At 45.8% G+C, this 19,369-nt stretch overlaps 1 protein-coding gene across 1 annotated transcript in view; it reads right to left on the reverse strand.

Annotated features, from left to right (window-relative positions):
* The window catches only part of TTC17 (tetratricopeptide repeat domain 17), a 483,695-nt gene that overhangs the window by 329,729 nt on the left and 134,597 nt on the right, over positions 1-19,369 (reverse strand). Inside the window, exon 12 of the mRNA XM_069221809.1 lies at positions 10,352-10,467. Within this exon, the coding sequence (XP_069077910.1) occupies positions 10,352-10,467 (116 nt within the window). The remainder of the gene's footprint in view (positions 1-10,351; positions 10,468-19,369) is intronic.

A 19,369-nucleotide genomic window follows, 5' to 3' on the forward strand; every position in this document is an offset into this window, starting at 1 on the left:
GGAAAGAAAAGACTTGGAACCGTGTCTTTTTCAGTGGCGACGAGGATGGGATCGCGATATAATCAGTGAGCCAACCCTGGCGTAGTAGGAGAAGCCTTGAGATGCCTTCTGGACTTTGTGGGCAGTGACTGGACGTTATTTTAGACGTTGGTGGAAATCTTCTACTGCATTTTATATGATTTATGGATTTATTGGAGTGCAGTGTCATAGACGTATCCTCGGCAGACCTTGTGTTTTGAAAGGATTCATGTTAACCGATGACAACGCCGCCTGCGCTGTGAAAAGCGTGTAATGACTTCGTGCTACTGCGAGTGAGGGTAAATTAAGCTGGCTCTGGTCAAACTAAGCCCCGGTGCTAACAAGGATCTGATCTCAAGGTATTTCGGCAACGAGGACCTAAAGCTTAACTTCTCATATTTGCCGCGCGGTAACTGCTTGTTACCTTTCAAGTTTGTCACGAAAAGCGTTGTTGGCTGTCCGCGCGCAGAGACCGGTTTTCAGAGGCAGAACTGGAACAGCCCAGTCTCCAGGACGACGGTGAGGACACGAGACGGAGAAGACGCGAGAGAGCGCTTCACTATTGTGTGAGCGGCAAGGGCAACCAGCAGTAAAAAGAAGGCCGACGGTCGCAAAACAACGTGGACGTCGTAAATTAAATGTGAGGAAGCGCGTCAGATCTGCGTGTTGTGAGCAACCAACTGGAAAGTGAAGCGGTGCTTGCTGAGAGTGGAGGACGCCCTGAACAGTAAAAAAAAATAAAATAAAAAAATATGGAAAGTGGGAATATCGTCGTACTTCAACGTTATTGTTGACTGGGGGGTCAGCGCCACTGTGTTGGTGTTGGACAATATTTTTTTTCCATTCAATGTAGAATGTGGATTTTAACTTAAATTGTGCAGAGTCAGTTACAGATTAAGTAATATAATACATTGTATTTAGTCTGTGGTAACATAGTAATTGGACACTTGTACGGTGAAATCTCAGTGTAAACCATGCAAGCTATAGCGCCTCCACCTACGTTTTTACCTCTTCCTGGGAAGCCTGTTATGCCATGGGAAGATTGGCAAGAGGCTTTTGAAACATATTTAGAAGCCTTGGGTGGAGCTATTTTTACAGCAAAAAGGAAATTAGCTTTGTTAAAACATAATTTGGGCGTGGAAGGGAGGAAAGTGTTGAAAACTCTACCGTGTGGTGAAGTTATTGAAAATGGGGAGGGATCTGACGAAGAGGTTGATGGTGAGGATGTGTATGTAAGGGCCATGGGGGCATTAGAAAGTCATTTTAGCAAAAAAGTGAGTATAGTGGTGGAACACCACAGATTCTTTTCAAGAGCGCAAGCGCAATGTGAGTCTGTGGATCAGTTTGTAAGTGCGTTGAGAACATTAGCAAATACATGCAAGTTTAAGGACCTACACGAGGAAATAATTAGAGACCAATTGATAAATCGTACTAGAAATATAAAAATTCAGGAAAAACTCTTGAGTTTAAAAGATCCTTCTTTGGATGAGGCTATTGTTGTTGCGAGACGTATTGAAGATACACCACGTTATATTAAGGAATTGGGAAAACACGATGTCGATAATGTGACCCCTCAGGAAGTGGACAAGATCAAGAGTACTAAGAATGAAAGCATATTTGAAGGGAAAAAAAAATGTTATAGATGTGGTAGCATGAAACATCTGGCATTTTCTGGAAGTTGTCCAGCGTCGAATGCTAAGTGTTTCAATTGTAATAGAATGGGTCATTTTTCCAAAGTTTGTAACCAAAAGAAAAATGTAATCAAGAAAAAAAGTGTGAATTGTGTGCAGGCTGACGGAAAAAAGTTAGAAAAGACGTATTCTGATGAAGAAGGTGATGGTGTGCAAGTATTGATGCTAAATGTTGTTACTGAAGAGGTCTCAGTTGAGAACAACGTGATGTTACTTGAGAATGGGTGTTACAGACCACCGAAGTGTAGTGTAAATCTGAATGGTGTAGCAGTTAGCATGTGGGCAGATTCATGTTCTCCATATACGCTGATTAATAGAGATACTTGGCTTAGGTTAGGAAAGCTGGAATTATCTGAACCCAAAGTTGGATTGGTAGGTTATGGAGGTACCAAGATATCGGTTGTAGGGTATTTTCAAGGGAGTCTAAATTTTAAACAGAGGGAAATAACATGTTGTGTGTATGTTGTGGAAAGAGGCAGATGTTTGTTAGGGTGGAATGAACAAAGAGCATTAAACATTGTATTGAACCCGAACACCGAGGAACAAGTTCTGACTGTGTTACAAGAAAATCCTAATGCAGAAAAGTGGAAGGCGAAATTTCCTTTGTTATTTGGAGACAAGCTGGGTTGTCTGGAAAAATTTCAGCACAGGATTGTTTTAAGAAAAGGTGCGATACCTAAGGTGCATAAAGTGAGAGGAGTACCATTGATGCTTAGGGATGCATTGAAAACTGAATTGGCGAGATTATTACAATTGGGGGTGATAGAAGCGGTGGAGTCTTCGGAATGGTTGAGTCCAGTGGTACTGGCTCGGAAATCTAATGGCAAGATTAGGATGTGTGTTGACCTGAGAGATTTAAATGATAATATATGGATAGACAGACACCCTATACCAAATATAAATGAGTTGTTGGCCAGCATTCAAGGTGGAAAGGTGTTTTCTACACTGGATCTGTCTAATGCGTATCATCAGATTTTATTACACCCAGATTCGAAGCATCTCACTTCATTTATCACACCCGAGGGAGCATTTAGATTTTTACGAATGCCATTTGGCCTGGCATCTGCCTCAGCGGTCTTTCAAAGGATAATGCAAAACTTGTTGGGCGAGGTTGAGAATGTAAGATTCTTTCAGGACGATGTGCTGGTATGGGCGGAAAGTGGAACGGAACATGATAAAGTGTTAGGGAAGGTGTGTTCAATTTTGGAAAGGGCAGGTTTGAGTGTTGAAATGAAGAAATGCAAGTTTGAGCGACAAAGTGTGGAGTATCTGGGCCACACAGTTTCTGGTGATGGAATTAAACCAAGGGTAGGTCTGATGGAGGCGATAGAAAAAGCTCCGAATCCGAAGGATAAAGATCAGTTGAGGTCATTCTTAGGTCTAGCTGAGTACTATGCTAAATTTGTAAAGAATTTTGCAGACATCGCTCAGCCCCTGCGCACACTGATGAAAAAGAACCAGAAGTTTGAGTGGTCGGATGGTTGTCAACAAGCGTTTGTTGAGTTAAAAAAGAGTATTGTCAATGCAGTGGAGTTGAAGCCATTTGTGACGGGCGACCATACGATCATATCCACAGATGCCAGCATGTACGGTTTGGGGGCTGTGTTGATGCAAGTGAGAAAGGGTAAGGAGTACGTGATTGCATTTGCCTCAAGAACGTTGAGAGGTGCGGAAGCCACTTATTCTGCGATTGAGAAGGAGGCTCTCGCTTGTTGGTGGGGCGTCCAGCATTTTAGGAATTATGTGTGGGGAAGAAGATTTGATCTACGAACGGACCATAAACCATTGGTGGACATTTTCACGACAAAGGGTGCCAGCCGTGCATCACCACGTATAGCAAAATGGTTATATAGGTTACAAGAATATGACTTCGTCACTAAATATGTTCCGGGGGTGGCAAATGTGAATGCTGATTGTTTGTCTAGACTACCAATTGAGGGAACGGAGAACGACGAAGATGAGGATTGGGTTGTGGCAGATATACATGCTGTAGAATTGAAAGCTGTGGGGAAAGACGAGTGGAAGTCAGCAATGATGGAGGATGAAGTGATGCAAATATTGAGGAGAAATTTGGATAGGCATTGGAGGGAGTTAGGAAGGGAGGTGGTGGATGTGTTAGCTAATTTTAAGAGTGTATGGTCGGAGTTATCTGAACAGGATGGGGTATTGAAGAGAGGTGACAGAGTGGTTGTACCGCATAAATTAAGGGAGAAAGTGTTAGGTGTTTTGCATGAAGGGCATGGTGGTATGTCCGGTATGAAGAGGAAGGCAAGAGTGGATTTTTGGTGGCCAGGTATGGACCGTGATGTTGAAAGGTTTGTTAGAAATTGTTTGAGCTGTGCGTGCAGTGACAAAACGCATGTGGGCAAGAGTACTCCTGTAATTCCCATTCCATTTCCGTGTGAGCCATGGAAGAAAGTGGGTATGGATGTGTGTGGTCCATTTGTTTTAGATGAAAATGGCAAAACCTTTGCTATTGTTATGATGGATTACCACTCAAAATGGCCAGAGGTCAGTTTAGTGCGTGATGTGAGATCAGGTGCGGTCGTTGAGTTTTGTGAGGAGGTATGGAAACGGGAGGGTTATCCTGAAGAGTTAGTAACTGACAATGGTCCACAGTTTACGTCGATCGAATTTGAGAATTATCTGGAGAGTTGTGGAGTAAAGCATGTTAAAACCGCCATCGCACATCCTAGAGAGAATGGACTGGTGGAAAGATTTAACAGGGTGTTGGGGGAGTGCATTCAGTTAGCATTGCAGAGTAGATTGAATTGGAAGAAGGAAATCAAAGACATGTTGTGGAACTATCGTACCACTCCACATTCCCTTACTATGGAGACTCCGTTCATGTTATTGAAAGGAAGGAAACCCTGTACCAAAGCTGTGCCAGGGTGGATGGGCAAGGCAGGTAGGGGGAAGGTGAATGAGGAAAGCTTAATGAGTCGTGTGACGGAAATGCAAGGGAAATATGAAGGTAAGGGTACAGCTGGAGTGGCGGAACGGAAATTAGCTGTTGGTGATTGGGTGCGAACGAAAGTTTGGGACAGAACTAGGAAAGGGTCATCCAAATGGTCTGTACCCAAACGTATAACAAAAGTGAGAGGGTATAGTGTGGTGTTAGATGATGGAAGGAGATGGAATGTGGATAGTGTGGTGAAATGTAATGAGTTGGAATTAAGGAGGTGGAAAGTGAATGTAAATGAGGGTGAGTTTGCAGAGAGGGGTGCAGAGTGGAAGAAGAGAGGTGTAAGAGTTGTGAAGAGGCCGGAGTATTTGAAAGATTATATAAGTTAAAATATACCAACATTGTTTATGTATGGCAATATGTTTTAATGGTTAATGATTAGTGGATTTCAACATATTAAGTATCTTTGTGTATTGTAATTTTTTTAAATTATTTATTGTGTTTTTGTGCTTATCATCATTATAGTTTTAATGTATTTTGTAAATTTTTAGGAAGGGAGATATGTTGGGTTATACTGTGTGTGGAATGTTAGTGATGTATTGATTGCTTAGCAACATGTGGAATGTGGTGGGAGGAAAAGATCTGGCAAGGCAGTTGCCCATCTTGTACTGCCAGGGTTGGTAGCATCCTGCTTAATGGAATAAAGCGTTGGAAAGAAAAGACTTGGAACCGTGTCTTTTTCAGATAAGGTACGATTATACTCCTAAAAGAAATTATTTAGTGCTCAACCAATTCCATACCCGCAGTTTCAAATTAGTATTATCACTCAAGTAGGTAAAAATGTAATAAACTCTTAGATTACTAAGGTGGAAAGAGAAGTAAAACTGAAGTGTGACAATTGCTGTATTCAATAAAAGGAAAACCTGAAAACGTTTGTATAACACGTACTTGTTAGGGTAAAAAATGTGTGTTGTACTGGTGTCCAAAAAAATCTGTCGTCAACAGAAGCTGTGCCTTTCAGCGTGATCCTTGACAGGCGGTTGTACAATATACTGAACAATAATGTGTTCGCTGTGTGATTCCTGACAGGCCGTTTAATAACACGTTGAGAATTGCTAGTAATGCTTTGAAGAAGCTGTGTCTTTCAGCGTGAATTCTAACAGGCTATCACGGTGGGAATCCAAGAAATTATCGGTCAGCGCAGCTTGTAACAAGAGAAAAAATTGCGAGTAATGTTTTGACGAAGTGCTGTGCCTGTCAGCGTGATTTCTGACAGGCGAGAGCCGCGGGGTATACAGCGGAATGCGTCGTTGTAAGGCGAAAGACTGCTGTGCCTGTCAGCGTAAGTTCTAACAGGCGAGAACGGCGGGAATCAAGAGATTGCGCCGCTTCCTGTCAGCGCTGCTTCTGATTAAAGAAAATAAATCGTCAATGCCAGCCGCGGTGAAGTTTACTGTGTTTGCTGAACTTCGGGTAAACTCAGACAGGCTGTGCCCGAACGCCTCACTCCGACCGAGCGAGCGGGACCATTAATTAGTGGGTGTTCAGCTAGAATAAACAGCACCCACTTGCGTACCAGCTACAACGCGATATTAGGCAATGAACCTTATCGCGAAGAAAGTTAGAGCGTTTGACTAGAGTCAATACCACGTTCCGGTGCATAAATCAATTAACGCTTTATTGCCAATAGGTGATGCTGAAGAATTCGGCAATTTAAGGATATGACTACCAAGTCCTTCTGTCGTATATGCTGACAAGAATTAAAAGCAGTAGAAGGGCAGACTCAGAATAGGTGGCACAGGCTACCAACCTGAAAAGGGGTGGAGAAGAGTGTGCCCCCTTTCGCACTCCCTCGTAGCCAGTATTATAAAGTCCAACACTCAATTCTTCTTTCACAAGCTTCTGACTTTATTTCCTTCTCCACTGCTTTGCCCTTCAAACAGTCTTCATGTCCACCACCTCACCTCAACATTCTATTCTGCCCTCCAGTTCCCAACAGCCTGACCATTCCATTTCCCTCTCCCTCACAGGGGAGCAGAACATACCACTTTGAAACTTGAAATACTACTATTATTACTTTCCTAAAGTATCTAACCAATCTAATCTAACAACATTTCTTAATAATTTATATAACAACCCTAACCAAAATCTTGATGCTTTATGAATACTGAACTAAGTTATAACAGCCAACTTTTGCAAAATCTAAAAAGTCATAACTCAAAAATACTTATCTGATTAAGATGATCTTGGTATCTAAATTTATATACAATTATGTGTTATTTTTATAAATTGGTGTTGGATTCCCTTATTGAGTGTGTGTCTCACTTACTGCCTATGCGTGTGCCTTACATGCTTAGCACTACCCTCTGATATGCCTAACTGCTCACCCACATTACCACAAAAGAGAGCATCTGGGATGTCATTTATGCCTCTATGATACCTTTGGGGTTTGCCTGGCTCTTTGTACAGTGCACCTCTTTTTGGACCTGTATATAAAGAGCCAGCTTCCTATAAAAAGCCTAAAGCCCTGTTGAGATTCAGCCGATGAAACCTCTCCTGTTTCACTCTTTCAAGAGGGTGGGGAGAAGAGGCAGGGTGAAGATTACCTAACGTAGAAAGGAGTCAACACTTTAGGGAAGAAGGTCCCCTGAATTCTTAACACTAATTTATCTAGAAAAAAGACAGTGCCTGAAGCTCACTCGTGTAGCGACCTGAAGCAATAGCAATGAGGAAGATATTCTTCAAAGTCAAGAGATGCAGAAGACATCTGAAAGGGATTTCACGAGAGAAACACTGAAACCGAATAAAGGACCTACCATGGCATCATAAATGGTTTTGAAGGAAACATGTCTGTCAAACCTTTCATCAAATTCATAACAACACGGCTGAAGCAAGGACTGATTGGACCAGCAAACATAAAAAGGCTGAAATAGCCAACAAATACCCTCTAATACTGCCTACTGCAAGCCTTCACAAACAAAATGATATCAGACAGCTTGGCTTGAAAAGGCTAAATACTGGGGCTACTACACCAGGACACAAACCTGTCCCAGGCCTGGCATAACTGGACTTCATGGAAGGGCGTCTGGCAGAAAAGAGAACATCAACCACTTCAGGCAGTACATCAAAGGCATAGATTGTGCAGGTTCCAGTGCAGGACAACGAATCAGGGTTTACCAAGCTGGTTCAAGCTCGAACCACCAGGCTCTCTGGTCTATAATGCTTGGCCACCTGCCCATTCATGGGTGGGCAAGGACAGGGTTATGACTTAGTGCCCATTAAGGTATCAGTGAGGGCCTGTTTAAACTGAAGCAAGGACTCCAACATGGCTGGCCCAGGCTTTAAAATTTCCACAAGAACATCAGTCATGGTTTCGAATTAAGGCAGCTGCGATTCCAAGACCTTAGCTTCCCATCAGATCAATGCTACAAATTATGCACACTCTTCCATTGGTGGTCCAAGTGGTGAGTGTAAACCTTTATGATAAAGTCCATCTTGTAAGTCACTGTAAAAAATGTCATAATTATAAAGGGTGGGGAGATCATCATTCAATCAATCAGGATTCTTATGAAGTCCACAACTACACACCCGGGTCTCAAGGCCCTTGGGAGGGGGGCGCTATTTGGCTGGGGCAGAATAGGGATCTGCGGTTTAGTTGAAAGGCCAGGTCTTGAGGGCCTTCCTGAATTGCGAGGTGCAGAAGGATCTTCCTCCCGAGGTAGAAGGATCTTCCTCCAGCCGTAGTCTTGGAGATCCATGGGATAGTGGCCAGGGCCAGTTGGGCAGAGTGGAGATGTCTGGTGAGCAGTATGCAGGTCCGGCGTTGTGGAGGACTTGGTAGGCGTGCGTGAGGAGCTTGAAGGTAATTCTTTTGTTGATAGGTAGCCAGTGAAGGTATCTCAGATGGCGGGTAATGTGGCTGCGGCATGGGATGTTCAGGATGAATCTGACAGAGGCGTTCTGAATGTTCTGCAGTTTCTTTAGGGGTTTCTGGGTGGTGCCAATGTACAGTGCATTGCGTTAATCTAGTCCGCTGCTGACAAGCGTGTGGGTGACCGTTTTCCTGGATTTGGTGGGGATCCACTTGAAGATCTTGCGAAGCAGGGGGAGGGTGTGGAAGCAGGAGAACGAAGCAGCATTGATTTGGTGGTTCATTGAGAGCGAAGAGTCCAGGATGATGCAGAGGTTTTGTGTGTGGTCCATCAGTGTTTTGGGAGGGGGGGGGGGGAGTACCGAGTGCTGCAGGCCACAAGGAGTCGTACTAGGCGGAGGGGACGGAGTACAGGATGAGGACTTCGTTTGAGTTAAGATTGAGGCAGCTGCCTTTCATCCACACCTTCATCTCGTTGTGGAAGTTGCTCTTGGCGACTCTGGGTTTGTCTGCGAGGGAGAGAATCAGCTGGGTGCCATTGACGTAGGAGATGATGTTGAGTCTGTGGCTTTTGACGATGGCTGGAAGCGGAGCCAAATAGATGTTAAAGAGGGTGGGGCTCAGGGATCCCTGAGTCACTCCGCAGCTGATCTCTGTTTGTTCTGAGTTGAAAGGTGGAAGTCTCTCTGTGTTCGGCCGGTGAGGAAGGAGCGGATCCAACCTAGAGCTTTGTTGCGAAAGCAGGAGTCGAGAAGTCTCGTGCACCACCATCATTCCCCTCGAACTTCAGTTTCGGAGCCTAAACGATAATGGAACCTCTTCTGGTGCATCCACTGTGACAGGGATACTGGTACAGAGTGAGGCTGTATAACAATCTACTGCGCTTCAGTCATTTTGTAGTGCCTCATCAGTCGAGACCAGGCTGAAGGTAATTCAGGGTGTGACATCAAAATCTGCACCGGATACTCTTCTGGCGCTGGCAGTGTCAGTATAGATGTGACAATGAACTGCCTGGCACAGGTCCTGGACCAGAGTAGATGTATGCATCACAGATGGTATGAGACCCAGAGCAGGTCCTAAGAGATCACATGGCACCAGGGAAGGAGCCACCAGCAGGAACCCAACTGCAGCTGCCAACGGTTCCTTGGGGGTACAAAGGTACACCAGAGGGAGTCAAAAGTGCAGTATGGCCTCTTTAAAAGACCTTGATCCGCTGCAGCATCGCTGATTACTCAGAGAGAACACTGGGATCAGTTTGGAGAATCAGCTCCTGGACCGGATACCCCAAGGGGGACTAAGTGGCGCCATCACTGCCTTTCCTTTGATACGGAGTTGTAGGAGTCCCACTTTGTGTGTTTATGTTTTTACTTGACTTCCATTGGGACTTATCAGAGGACTTCAGCCGATCTGTACCCACAAGCATGAAAAACAATAAACAGTCTTTCTTTTTCATTGACTTATAGCCAATTTTAATTGTCTCTTTTCAGTCTACCATCCTTCCCTCAATTAGGACAAGGCATTCCCAATTCAACTACTTTAGGGTAACAAAAGATCTCCAGTAGAGCCCCCTTGCAGTGGCTTCCTGGGCATTGCTGTGCACACTAAGCAAGGAGCATGGCCCGATGATGAAGCATGCCACCTTGGTGGTGGGGGCTTGTGTATCGGAAAACTGATATTTTTCCTTGTAGACTGACCTGTAATTAGACAAAACATTAAAGTCAGATTGAACTTTCTCTTCGAAACAGCATATTCTTTTCTATAGATTAAGATTGTTAGGGGGCGTGTGCTGGATTGTATAAATCCCTCTAACCCCTATTATTGTTTAGAGATTTTCACAAAGACACCATGTTCACAACAGTTACTCACCCAAGCCCTCTGTTCTCTGGAGGTAGAAAATATGTTGGAAGTTCTTCTGGAGAAGGAATGGAAGGGAAGGATTTGGCACAGTTGGATCTTTTAGGCCACAATGTTTCCTGCTCATCCTAGAAGTAATGAAAACAATAAGTACAAATGTGACTATTACAACATGTTTCTCTCTCTAATCCCACCTCTCAAACGCCACAAGCAAGTTTACTTTTTTATAAATGTTTGTCTCTAACAAGTACAAAAGCATTTCTACAAAACATTAAATAAATAACCATTAGTATAGGAAACTGTCAAGTTAAATAATTGTTGCAGGCTTTGTTAGCTGTGATTGTGAAAGGTATGGAGACAAAATCAAAGTGTACCTTACCACGCAGCAAAGAAAAGCAGTACTAAATATTCATGATCTGACATAAGTACACAAATGTTTTAACTGACAAAGAAAAAACAAGACTTTCCAGGCTACAGCTATGTAACTGAAGTCATTTCCATCCATGGAAGAGACAAAAAACATTTTCACATCCTGCCTGGTCTCCCTTTGGGTGGGTAAACAGATAACTGATTAAAACGATTGGAGGGCAGGGTGGAGGGGACTTAAATGAGCAATAGCTGGCAGCAGTGCAGCCATGTAAACATGTCTCAGACCTGCCCCTGCAGTGCCCGTGTGGGCAGTTTTAAACTGCCATTTCGACCTGGCAAGTGCACCCACTTGCAGGCCCATACCTTCCCTTTTTCCACAAGTAAGCCATCCCTAAGGTAGGTCCAAGGCAGCCCCATGGGCAGGGTGCAGCATACTTAAAAGGTAGAACATGTATTGATGTATTTTACATGTCCGATAGTGAAATACTGCTAAATTTGAGTTTCACTATTGCAAGGCATATCTCTTCCATGGGGTAACATGGGGATTGCCTTTAAATATATTTTAAGTGTAATTTCCCTTTGGTAGCAGATAAAGATATGGAGTTTGGGATCTCTGAACTCACAATTTAAAAATACATCTTTTGGTGAAGTTAGTTTTTAAATTGTAAGTTTGAAAATGCCACTTTTTAGAAAGTGGCCATTTTCTTGCTTAACCATTCGGTGCCTCTGCGTCAGGATGACAGTTGGGCTGTGTAGGAAGTTGGCTCTGTATGTGCTATTTCAAAGTAAGGAATAGCATGCACAGAGTCCAAGGGTTCCCCTTAGAGGTAAAATAGTGGTAAAAAGAGATAATACTAATGCTCTATTTTGTGGTAGTGTGGTCGAGCAGTAGGCTTATCCAAGGAGTAGTGTTAAGCATTTGTTGTACATACACATAGACAATAAATGAGGTACACACACTCAGAGACAAATCCAGCCAATAGGTTTTGTATAGAAAAATATATTTTCTTAGTTTATTTTAAGAACCACAGGTTCAAATTTAACATGTAATATCTTGTTCGAAAGGTATTGCAGGTAAGTACATTAGCAACTTTGAATCATTTCAATTGCATGTATACTTTTCAAGTTATTGGAAAATAGCTACTTTAAAAGTGGACACTTAGTGCAATTTTCACAGTTCCTGGGGGAGGTAAGTTTTTGTTAGTTTTACCAGGTAAGTAAGACACTTACAGGGTTCAGTTCTTGGTCCAAGGTAGCCCACCGTTGGGGGTTCAGAGCAACCCCAAAGTTACCACACCAGCAGCTCAGGGCCGGTCAGGTGCAGAGTTCAAAGTGGTGCCCAAAACGCATAAGCTATAATGGAGAGAAGGGGGTGCCCCGGTTCCGGTCTGCTTGCAGGTAAGTACCCGCGTCTTCGGAGGGCAGACCAGGGGGGTTTTGTAGGGCACCGGGGGGGACACAAGTCCACACAGAAATTTCACCCTCTGCGGCGCGGGGGCGGCCGGGTGCAGTGTAGAAACAAGCGTCGGGTTCGCAATGTTAGTCTATGAGAGATCTCGGGATCTCTTCAGCGCTGCAGGCAGGCAAGGGGGGGGGTTCCTCGGGGAAACCTCCACTTGGGCAAGGGAGAGGGACTCCTGGGGGTCACTTCTCCAGTGAAAGTTCGGTCCTTCAGGTCCTGGGGGCTGCGGGTGCAGGGTCTCTCCCAGGCGTCGGGACTTAGGATTCAAAGAGTCGCGGTCAGGGGAAGCCTCGGGATTCCCTCTGCAGGCGGCGCTGTGGGGGCTCAGGGGGGACAGGTTTTGGTACTCACAGTCTTAGAGTAGTCCTGGGGTCCCTCCTGAGGTGTTGGATCTCCACCAGCCGAGTCGGGGTCGCCGGGTGCAGTGTTGCAAGTCTCACGCTTCTTGCGGGGAGCTTGCAGGGTTCTTTCAAAGCTGCTGGAAACAAAGTTGCAGCCTTTCTTGGAGCAGGTCCGCTGTCCTCGGGAGTTTCTTGCCTTTTCGAAGCAGGGGCAGTCCTCAGAGGATGTCGAGGTCGCTGGTCCCTTTGGAAGGCGTCGCTGGAGCAGGATCTTTGGAAGGCAGGAGACAGGCCGGTGAGTTTCTGGAGCCAAGGCAGTTGTCGTCTTCTGGTCTTCCTCTGCAGGGGTTTTCAGCTAGGCAGTCCTTCTTCTTGTAGTTGCAGGAATCTAATTTTCTAGGGTTCAGGGTAGCCCTTAAATACTAAATTTAAGGGCGTGTTTAGGTCTGGGGGGTTAGTAGCCAATGGCTACTAGCCCTGAGGGTGGGTACACCCTCTTTGTGCCTCCTCCCAAGGGGAGGGGGTCACAATCCTAACCCTATTGGGGGAATCCTCCATCTGCAAGATGGAGGATTTCTAAAAGTCAGAGTCACCTCAGCTCAGGACACCTTAGGGGCTGTCCTGACTGGCCAGTGACTCCTCCTTGTTGCTTTCTTTGTTCCCTCCAGTCTTGCCGCCAAAAGTGGGGGCCGTGGCCGGAGGGGGCGGGCAACTCCACTAAGCTGGAGTGCCCTGCTGGGCTGTGACAAAGGGGTGAGCCTTTGAGGCTCACCGCCAGGTGTTACAGCTCCTGCCTGGGGGAGGTGTTAGCATCTCCACCCAGTGCAGGCTTTGTTACTGGCCTCAGAGTGACAAAGGCACTCTCCCCATGGGGCCAGCAACATGTCTCTAGTGTGGCAGGCTGCTGGAACTAGTCAGCCTACACAGACAGTCGGTTAAGTTTCAGGGGGCACCTCTAAGGTGCCCTCTGGGGTGTATTTTGCAATAAAATGTACACTGGCATCAGTGTGCATTTATTGTGCTGAGAAGTTTGATACCAAACTTCCCAGTTTTCAGTGTAGCCATTATGGTGCTGTGGAGTTCGTGTTTGACAAACTCCCAGACCATATACTCTTATGGCTACCCTGCACTTACAATGTCTAAGGTTTTGTTTAGACACTGTAGGGGTACCATGCTCATGCACTGGTACCCTCACCTATGGTATAGTGCACCCTGCCTTAGGGCTGTAAGGCCTGCTAGAGGGGTGACTGACCTATACTTGCATAGGCAGTGAGAGGCTGGCATGGCACCCTGAGGGGAGTGCCATGTCGACTTACTCGTTTTGTTCTCACTAGCACACACAAGCTGGCAAGCAGTGTGTCTGTGCTGAGTGAGAGGTCTCCAGGGTGGCATAAGACCTGCTGCAGCCCTTAGAGACCTTCCTTGGCATCAGGGCCCTTGGTACTAGAAGTACCAGTTACAAGGGACTTATCTGGATGCCAGGGTCTGCCAATTGTGGATACAAAAGTACAGGTTAGGGAAAGAACACTGGTGCTGGGGCCTGGTTAGCAGGCCTCAGCACACTTTCAATTGTAAACATAGCATCAGCAAAGGCAAAAAGTCAGGGGGCAACCATGCCAAGGAGGCATTTCCTTACACAACCCCCCCCAAACGAAAGAGGATGAGACTAACCTTTCCCAAGAGAGTCTTCATTTTCTAAGTGGAAGAACCTGGAAAGGCCATCTGCATTGGCATGGGCAGTCCCAGGTCTGTGTTCCACTATAAAGTCCATTCCCTGTAGGGAGATGGACCACCTCAACAGTTTAGGATTTTCACCTTTCATTTGCATCAGCCATTTGAGAGGTCTGTGGTCAGTTTGAACTAGGAAGTGAGTCCCAAAGAGGTATGGTCTCAGCTTCTTCAGGGACCAAACCACAGCAAAGGCCTCCCTCTCAATGGCACTCCAACGCTGCTCCCTGGGGAGTAACCTCCTGCTAATGAAAGCAACAGGCTGGTCAAGGCCATCATCATTTGTTTGAGACAAAACTGCCCCTATCCCATGTTCAGAGGCATCAGTCTGCACAATGAACTGCTTAGAATAATCTGGAGCTTTTAGAACTGGTGCTGAGCACATTGCTTGTTTCAGGGTGTCAAAGGCCTGTTGGCATTCCACAGTCCAGTTCACTTTCTTGGGCATTTTCTTGGAGGTGAGTTCAGTGAGGGCTGTCACAATGGATCCATATCCCTTCACAAACCTCCTGTAATACCCAGTCAAGCCAAGGAATGCCCTGACTTGAGTCTGGGTTTTTGGAGCTACCCAGTCCAGAATAGTCTGGATCTTGGGTTGGAGTGGCTGAACTTGGCCTCCACCTACAAGGTGGCCCAAGTAAACCACAGTTCCCTGCCCTATCTGACATTTGGATGCCTTGATAGAGAGGCCTGCAGATTGCAGAGCCTTCAAAACCTTCTTCAGGTGGACCAGGTGATCCTGCCAGGTGGAGCTAAAGACAGCAATATCATCAAGATAAGCTGTGCTAAAGGACTCCAAGCCAGCAAGGACTTGATTCACCAACCTTTGGAAGGTGGCAGGGGCATTCTTTAAACCAAAGGGCATAACAGTAAACTGATAATGCCCATCGGGTGTGGAGAATGCTGTTTTCTCTTTTGCTCCAGGTGCCATTTTTATTTGCCAGTACCCTGCTGTCAAGTCAAAGGTACTTAAGAATTTGGCAGCACCTAATTTATCTATGAGCTCATCAGCTCTAGGAATTGGATGAGCATCTGTCTTGGTGACAGAATTGAGCCCTCTGTAGTCCACACAAAACCTCATCTCTTTCTTTCCATCTTTGGTGTGAGGTTTGGGGACTAAAACCACTGGGCTAGCCCAGGGGCTGTCAGAGCGCTCAATTACTCCCAATTCCAGCATCTTGTGGACTTCCACCTTGATGCTTTCCTTAACATGGTCAGACTGTCTAAAGATTTTGTTTTTGACAGGCATGCTGTCTCCTGTGTCCACATCATGGGTACACAGGTGTGTCTGACCAGGGGTTAAGGAGAAGAGTTCAGGAAACTGTTGTAGGACTCTCCTACAATCAGCTTGCTGTTGGCCAGAGAGGGTGTCTGAGTAGATCACTCCATCTACTGAGCCATCTTTTGGGTCTGATGACAGAAGATCAGGGAGAGGTTCACTCTCTGCCTCCTGATCCTCATCTGTTACCATCAACAGATTCACATCAGCCCTGTCATGGAAGAGCTTAAGGCGGTTCACATGGATCACCCTCTTGGGGCTCCTGCTTGTGCCCAGGTCCACCAGGTAGGTGACCTGACTCTTTCTTTCTAGCACTGGGTAAGGGCCACTCCATTTGTCCTGGAGTGCCCTGGGAGCCACAGGCTCCAGAACCCAGACTTTCTGCCCTGGTTGGAACTCAACCAGTGCAGCCTTTTGGTCATACCAAAACTTCTGGAGCTGTTGGCTGGCCTCAAGGTTTTTGGTTGCCTTTTCCATGTACTCTGCCATTCTAGAGCGAAGGCCAAGTACATAGTCCACTATGTCCTGTTTAGGCTCATGGAGAGGTCTCTCCCAACCTTCTTTAACAAGGGCAAGTGGTCCCCTTACAGGATGACCAAACAGAAGTTCAAAGGGTGAGAACCCTACTCCCTTCTGTGGTACCTCCCTGTAAGCGAAAAGCAGACATGGCAGGAGGACATCCCATCTCCTTTTGAGTTTTTCTGGGAGCCCCATGATCATGCCCTTTAATGTCTTGTTGAATCTCTCAACTAAGCCATTAGTTTGTGGATGGTAAGGTGTAGTGAATTTATAAGTCACTCCACACTCATTCCACATATGTTTCAGGTATGCTGACATGAAGTTGGTACCTCTGTCAGACACCACCTCCTTAGGGAAACCCACTCTGGTAAAGATACCAATGAGGGCCTTGGCTACTGCAGGGGCAGTAGTCGACCTAAGGGGAATAGCTTCAGGATACCTGGTAGCATGATCCACTACTACCAGGATATACATATTTCCTGAGGCTGTGGGAGGTTCTAGTGGACCAACTATGTCCACACCCACTCTTTCAAAGGGAACCCCCACCACTGGAAGTGGAATGAGGGGGGCCTTTGGATGCCCACCTGTCTTACCACTGGCTTGACAGGTGGGGCAGGAGAGGCAAAACTCCTTAACCATGTTGGACATATTGGGCCAGTAGAAGTGGTTGACTAGCCTCTCCCACGTCTTGGTTTGTCCCAAATGTCCAGCAAGGGGAATGTCATGGGCCAATGTTAGGATGAACTCTCTGAACAGCTGAGGCACTACCACTCTCCTAGTGGCACCAGGTTTGGGGTCTCTGGCCTCAGTGTACAGGAGTCCATCTTCCCAATAGACCCTATGTGTTCCATTTTTCTTGCCCTTGGACTCTTCAGCAGCTTGCTGCCTAAGGCCTTCAAGAGAGGGACAGGTTTCTTGTCCCTTACACAGCTCCTCCCTTGAGGGTCCCCCTGGGCCTAAGAGCTCAACCTGATAAGGTTCAAGCTCCAAAGGCTCAGTTCCCTCAGAGGGCAGAACTTCTTCCTGAGAAGAGAGGTTCCCTTTCTTTTGCTGTGTTGCAGTTGGTTTCCCAACTGACTTTCCTTTCCTCTTGGTAGGCTGGGCCATCCTTCCAGACTCCAGCTCTACTTGTTCACCCTGTGCCTTGCATTGTGCTCTTGTTTTCACACACACCAGTTCAGGGATACCCAGCATTGCTGCATGGGTTTTTAGTTCAACCTCAGCCCATGCTGAGGACTCCAGGTCATTTCCAAGCAGACAGTCCACTGGGATATTTGAGGAGACCACCACCTGTTTCAGGCCATTGACCCCTCCCCATTCTAAAGTAACCATTGCCATGGGATGTACTTTTCTCTGATTGTCAGCGTTGGTGACTGTGTACGTTTTTCCAGTCAGGTATTGGCCAGGGGAAACCAGTTTCTCTGTCACCATGGTGACACTGGCACCTGTATCCCTCAGGCCCTCTATTCTAGTCCCATTAATTAAGAGTTGCTGTCTGTATTTTTGCATGTTAGGCGGCCAGACAGCTAGTGTGGCTAAATCCACCCCACCCTCAGAAACTAGAGTAGCTTCAGTGTGGACCCTGATTTGCTCTGGGCACACTGTTGATCCCACTTGGAGACTAGCCATACCAGTGTTACCTGGATGGGAGTTTGGAGTGGAACCTTTCTTGGGACAGGCCTTGTCTCCAGTTTGGTGTCCATGCTGTTTACAGCTATGACACCAGGCCTTTTTGGGATCAAAGTTTTTACCCTTGTACCCATTGTTTTGTGAAGAGGCTCTGGGCCCACCCTCCTGTGCAGGTTTTTGGGGGCCTGTAGAAGACTCTTTACTATTTTTAGTTTTGGTTGTCTCATCACTCTTCCCCTGGGGAGTCTTTGTGACCCCTTTCTTTTGGTCACCCCCTGTTGAAGTCTTGGACACCCTTGTCTTGACCCAATGGTCCGCCTTCTTTCCCAATTCTTGGGGAGAAATTGGTCCTAGGTCTACCAGATGCTGATGCAGTTTATCATTGAAACAATTACTCAATAGGTGTTCTTTCACAAATAAATTGTACAGCCCATCATAATTACTTACACCACTGCCTTGAATCCAACCATCTAGTGTTTTCACTGAGTAGTCTACAAAGTCAACCCAGGTCTGGCTCGAGGATTTTTGAGCCCCCCTGAATCTAATCCTATACTCCTCAGTGGAGAATCCAAAGCCCTCAATCAGGGTACCCTTCATGAGGTCATAAGATTCTGCATCTTGTCCAGAGAGTGTGAGGAGTCTATCCCTACACTTTCCTGTGAACATTTCCCAAAGGAGAGCACCCCAGTGAGATTTGTTCACTTTTCTGGTTACACAAGCCCTCTCAAAAGCTGTGAACCATTTGGTGATGTCATCACCATCTTCATATTTAGTTACAATCCCTTTAGGGATTTTCAACATGTCAGGAGAATCTCTGACCCTATTTATGTTGCTGCCACCATTGATGGGTCCTAGGCCCATCTCTTGTCTTTCCCTCTCTATGGCTAGGATCTGCCTTTCCAAAGCCAATCTTTTGGCCATCCTGGCTAACTGGATGTCCTCTTCACTGGAGTTATCCTCAGTGATTTCAGAGGTGTTGGTCTCTCCTGTGAGGGAACCAGCATCTCTGACTATTATTTTTGGAGTCAGGGTTTGAGGGACCCTGTTCTCCCTAGATAGGACTGGTAGGGGGGAATTGTCCTCCAAGTCACTATCCTCTTCCTCTGAGTTGCCACCCTCAGAGGGGTTGGCCTTTTCAAACTCTGCCAAAAGCTCCTGGAGCTGTATTTTGGTAGGTTTGGGGCCCATTGTTATTTTCTTTATTTTACAGAGTGACCTTAGCTCCCTCATCTTAAGATGGAGGTAAGGTGTGGTGTCGAGTTCCACCACAGTCACATCTGTGCTAGACATTTTGCTTCTAAAAGTTGGAATACTTTTTAAGAATCTACAACTAGTTCTAGGTTCTAATTCAAACTTTTACAAACTTTTAAACTCTAAAAGAAATGCTAAACAGGATCTAACACAAGGCCCTAGCAGGTCTTTTAAGAATTTAGAAAACTTTTCAAATTGCAAAAATCTATTTCTAATGACAATTTTGGAATTTGTCGTGTGATCAGGTATTGGCTGAGTAGTCCAGCAAATGCAAAGTCTTGTACCCCACCGCTGATCCACCAATGTAGGAAGTTGGCTCTGTATGTGCTATTTCAAAGTAAGGAATAGCATGCACAGAGTCCAAGGGTTCCCCTTAGAGGTAAAATAGTGGTAAAAAGAGATAATACTAATGCTCTATTTTGTGGTAGTGTGGTCGAGCAGTAGGCTTATCC

This window comes from Pleurodeles waltl, chromosome 3_1 (genome assembly GCF_031143425.1).
Source record: "Pleurodeles waltl isolate 20211129_DDA chromosome 3_1, aPleWal1.hap1.20221129, whole genome shotgun sequence".
Lineage (NCBI taxonomy): Eukaryota > Metazoa > Chordata > Amphibia > Caudata > Salamandridae > Pleurodeles > Pleurodeles waltl.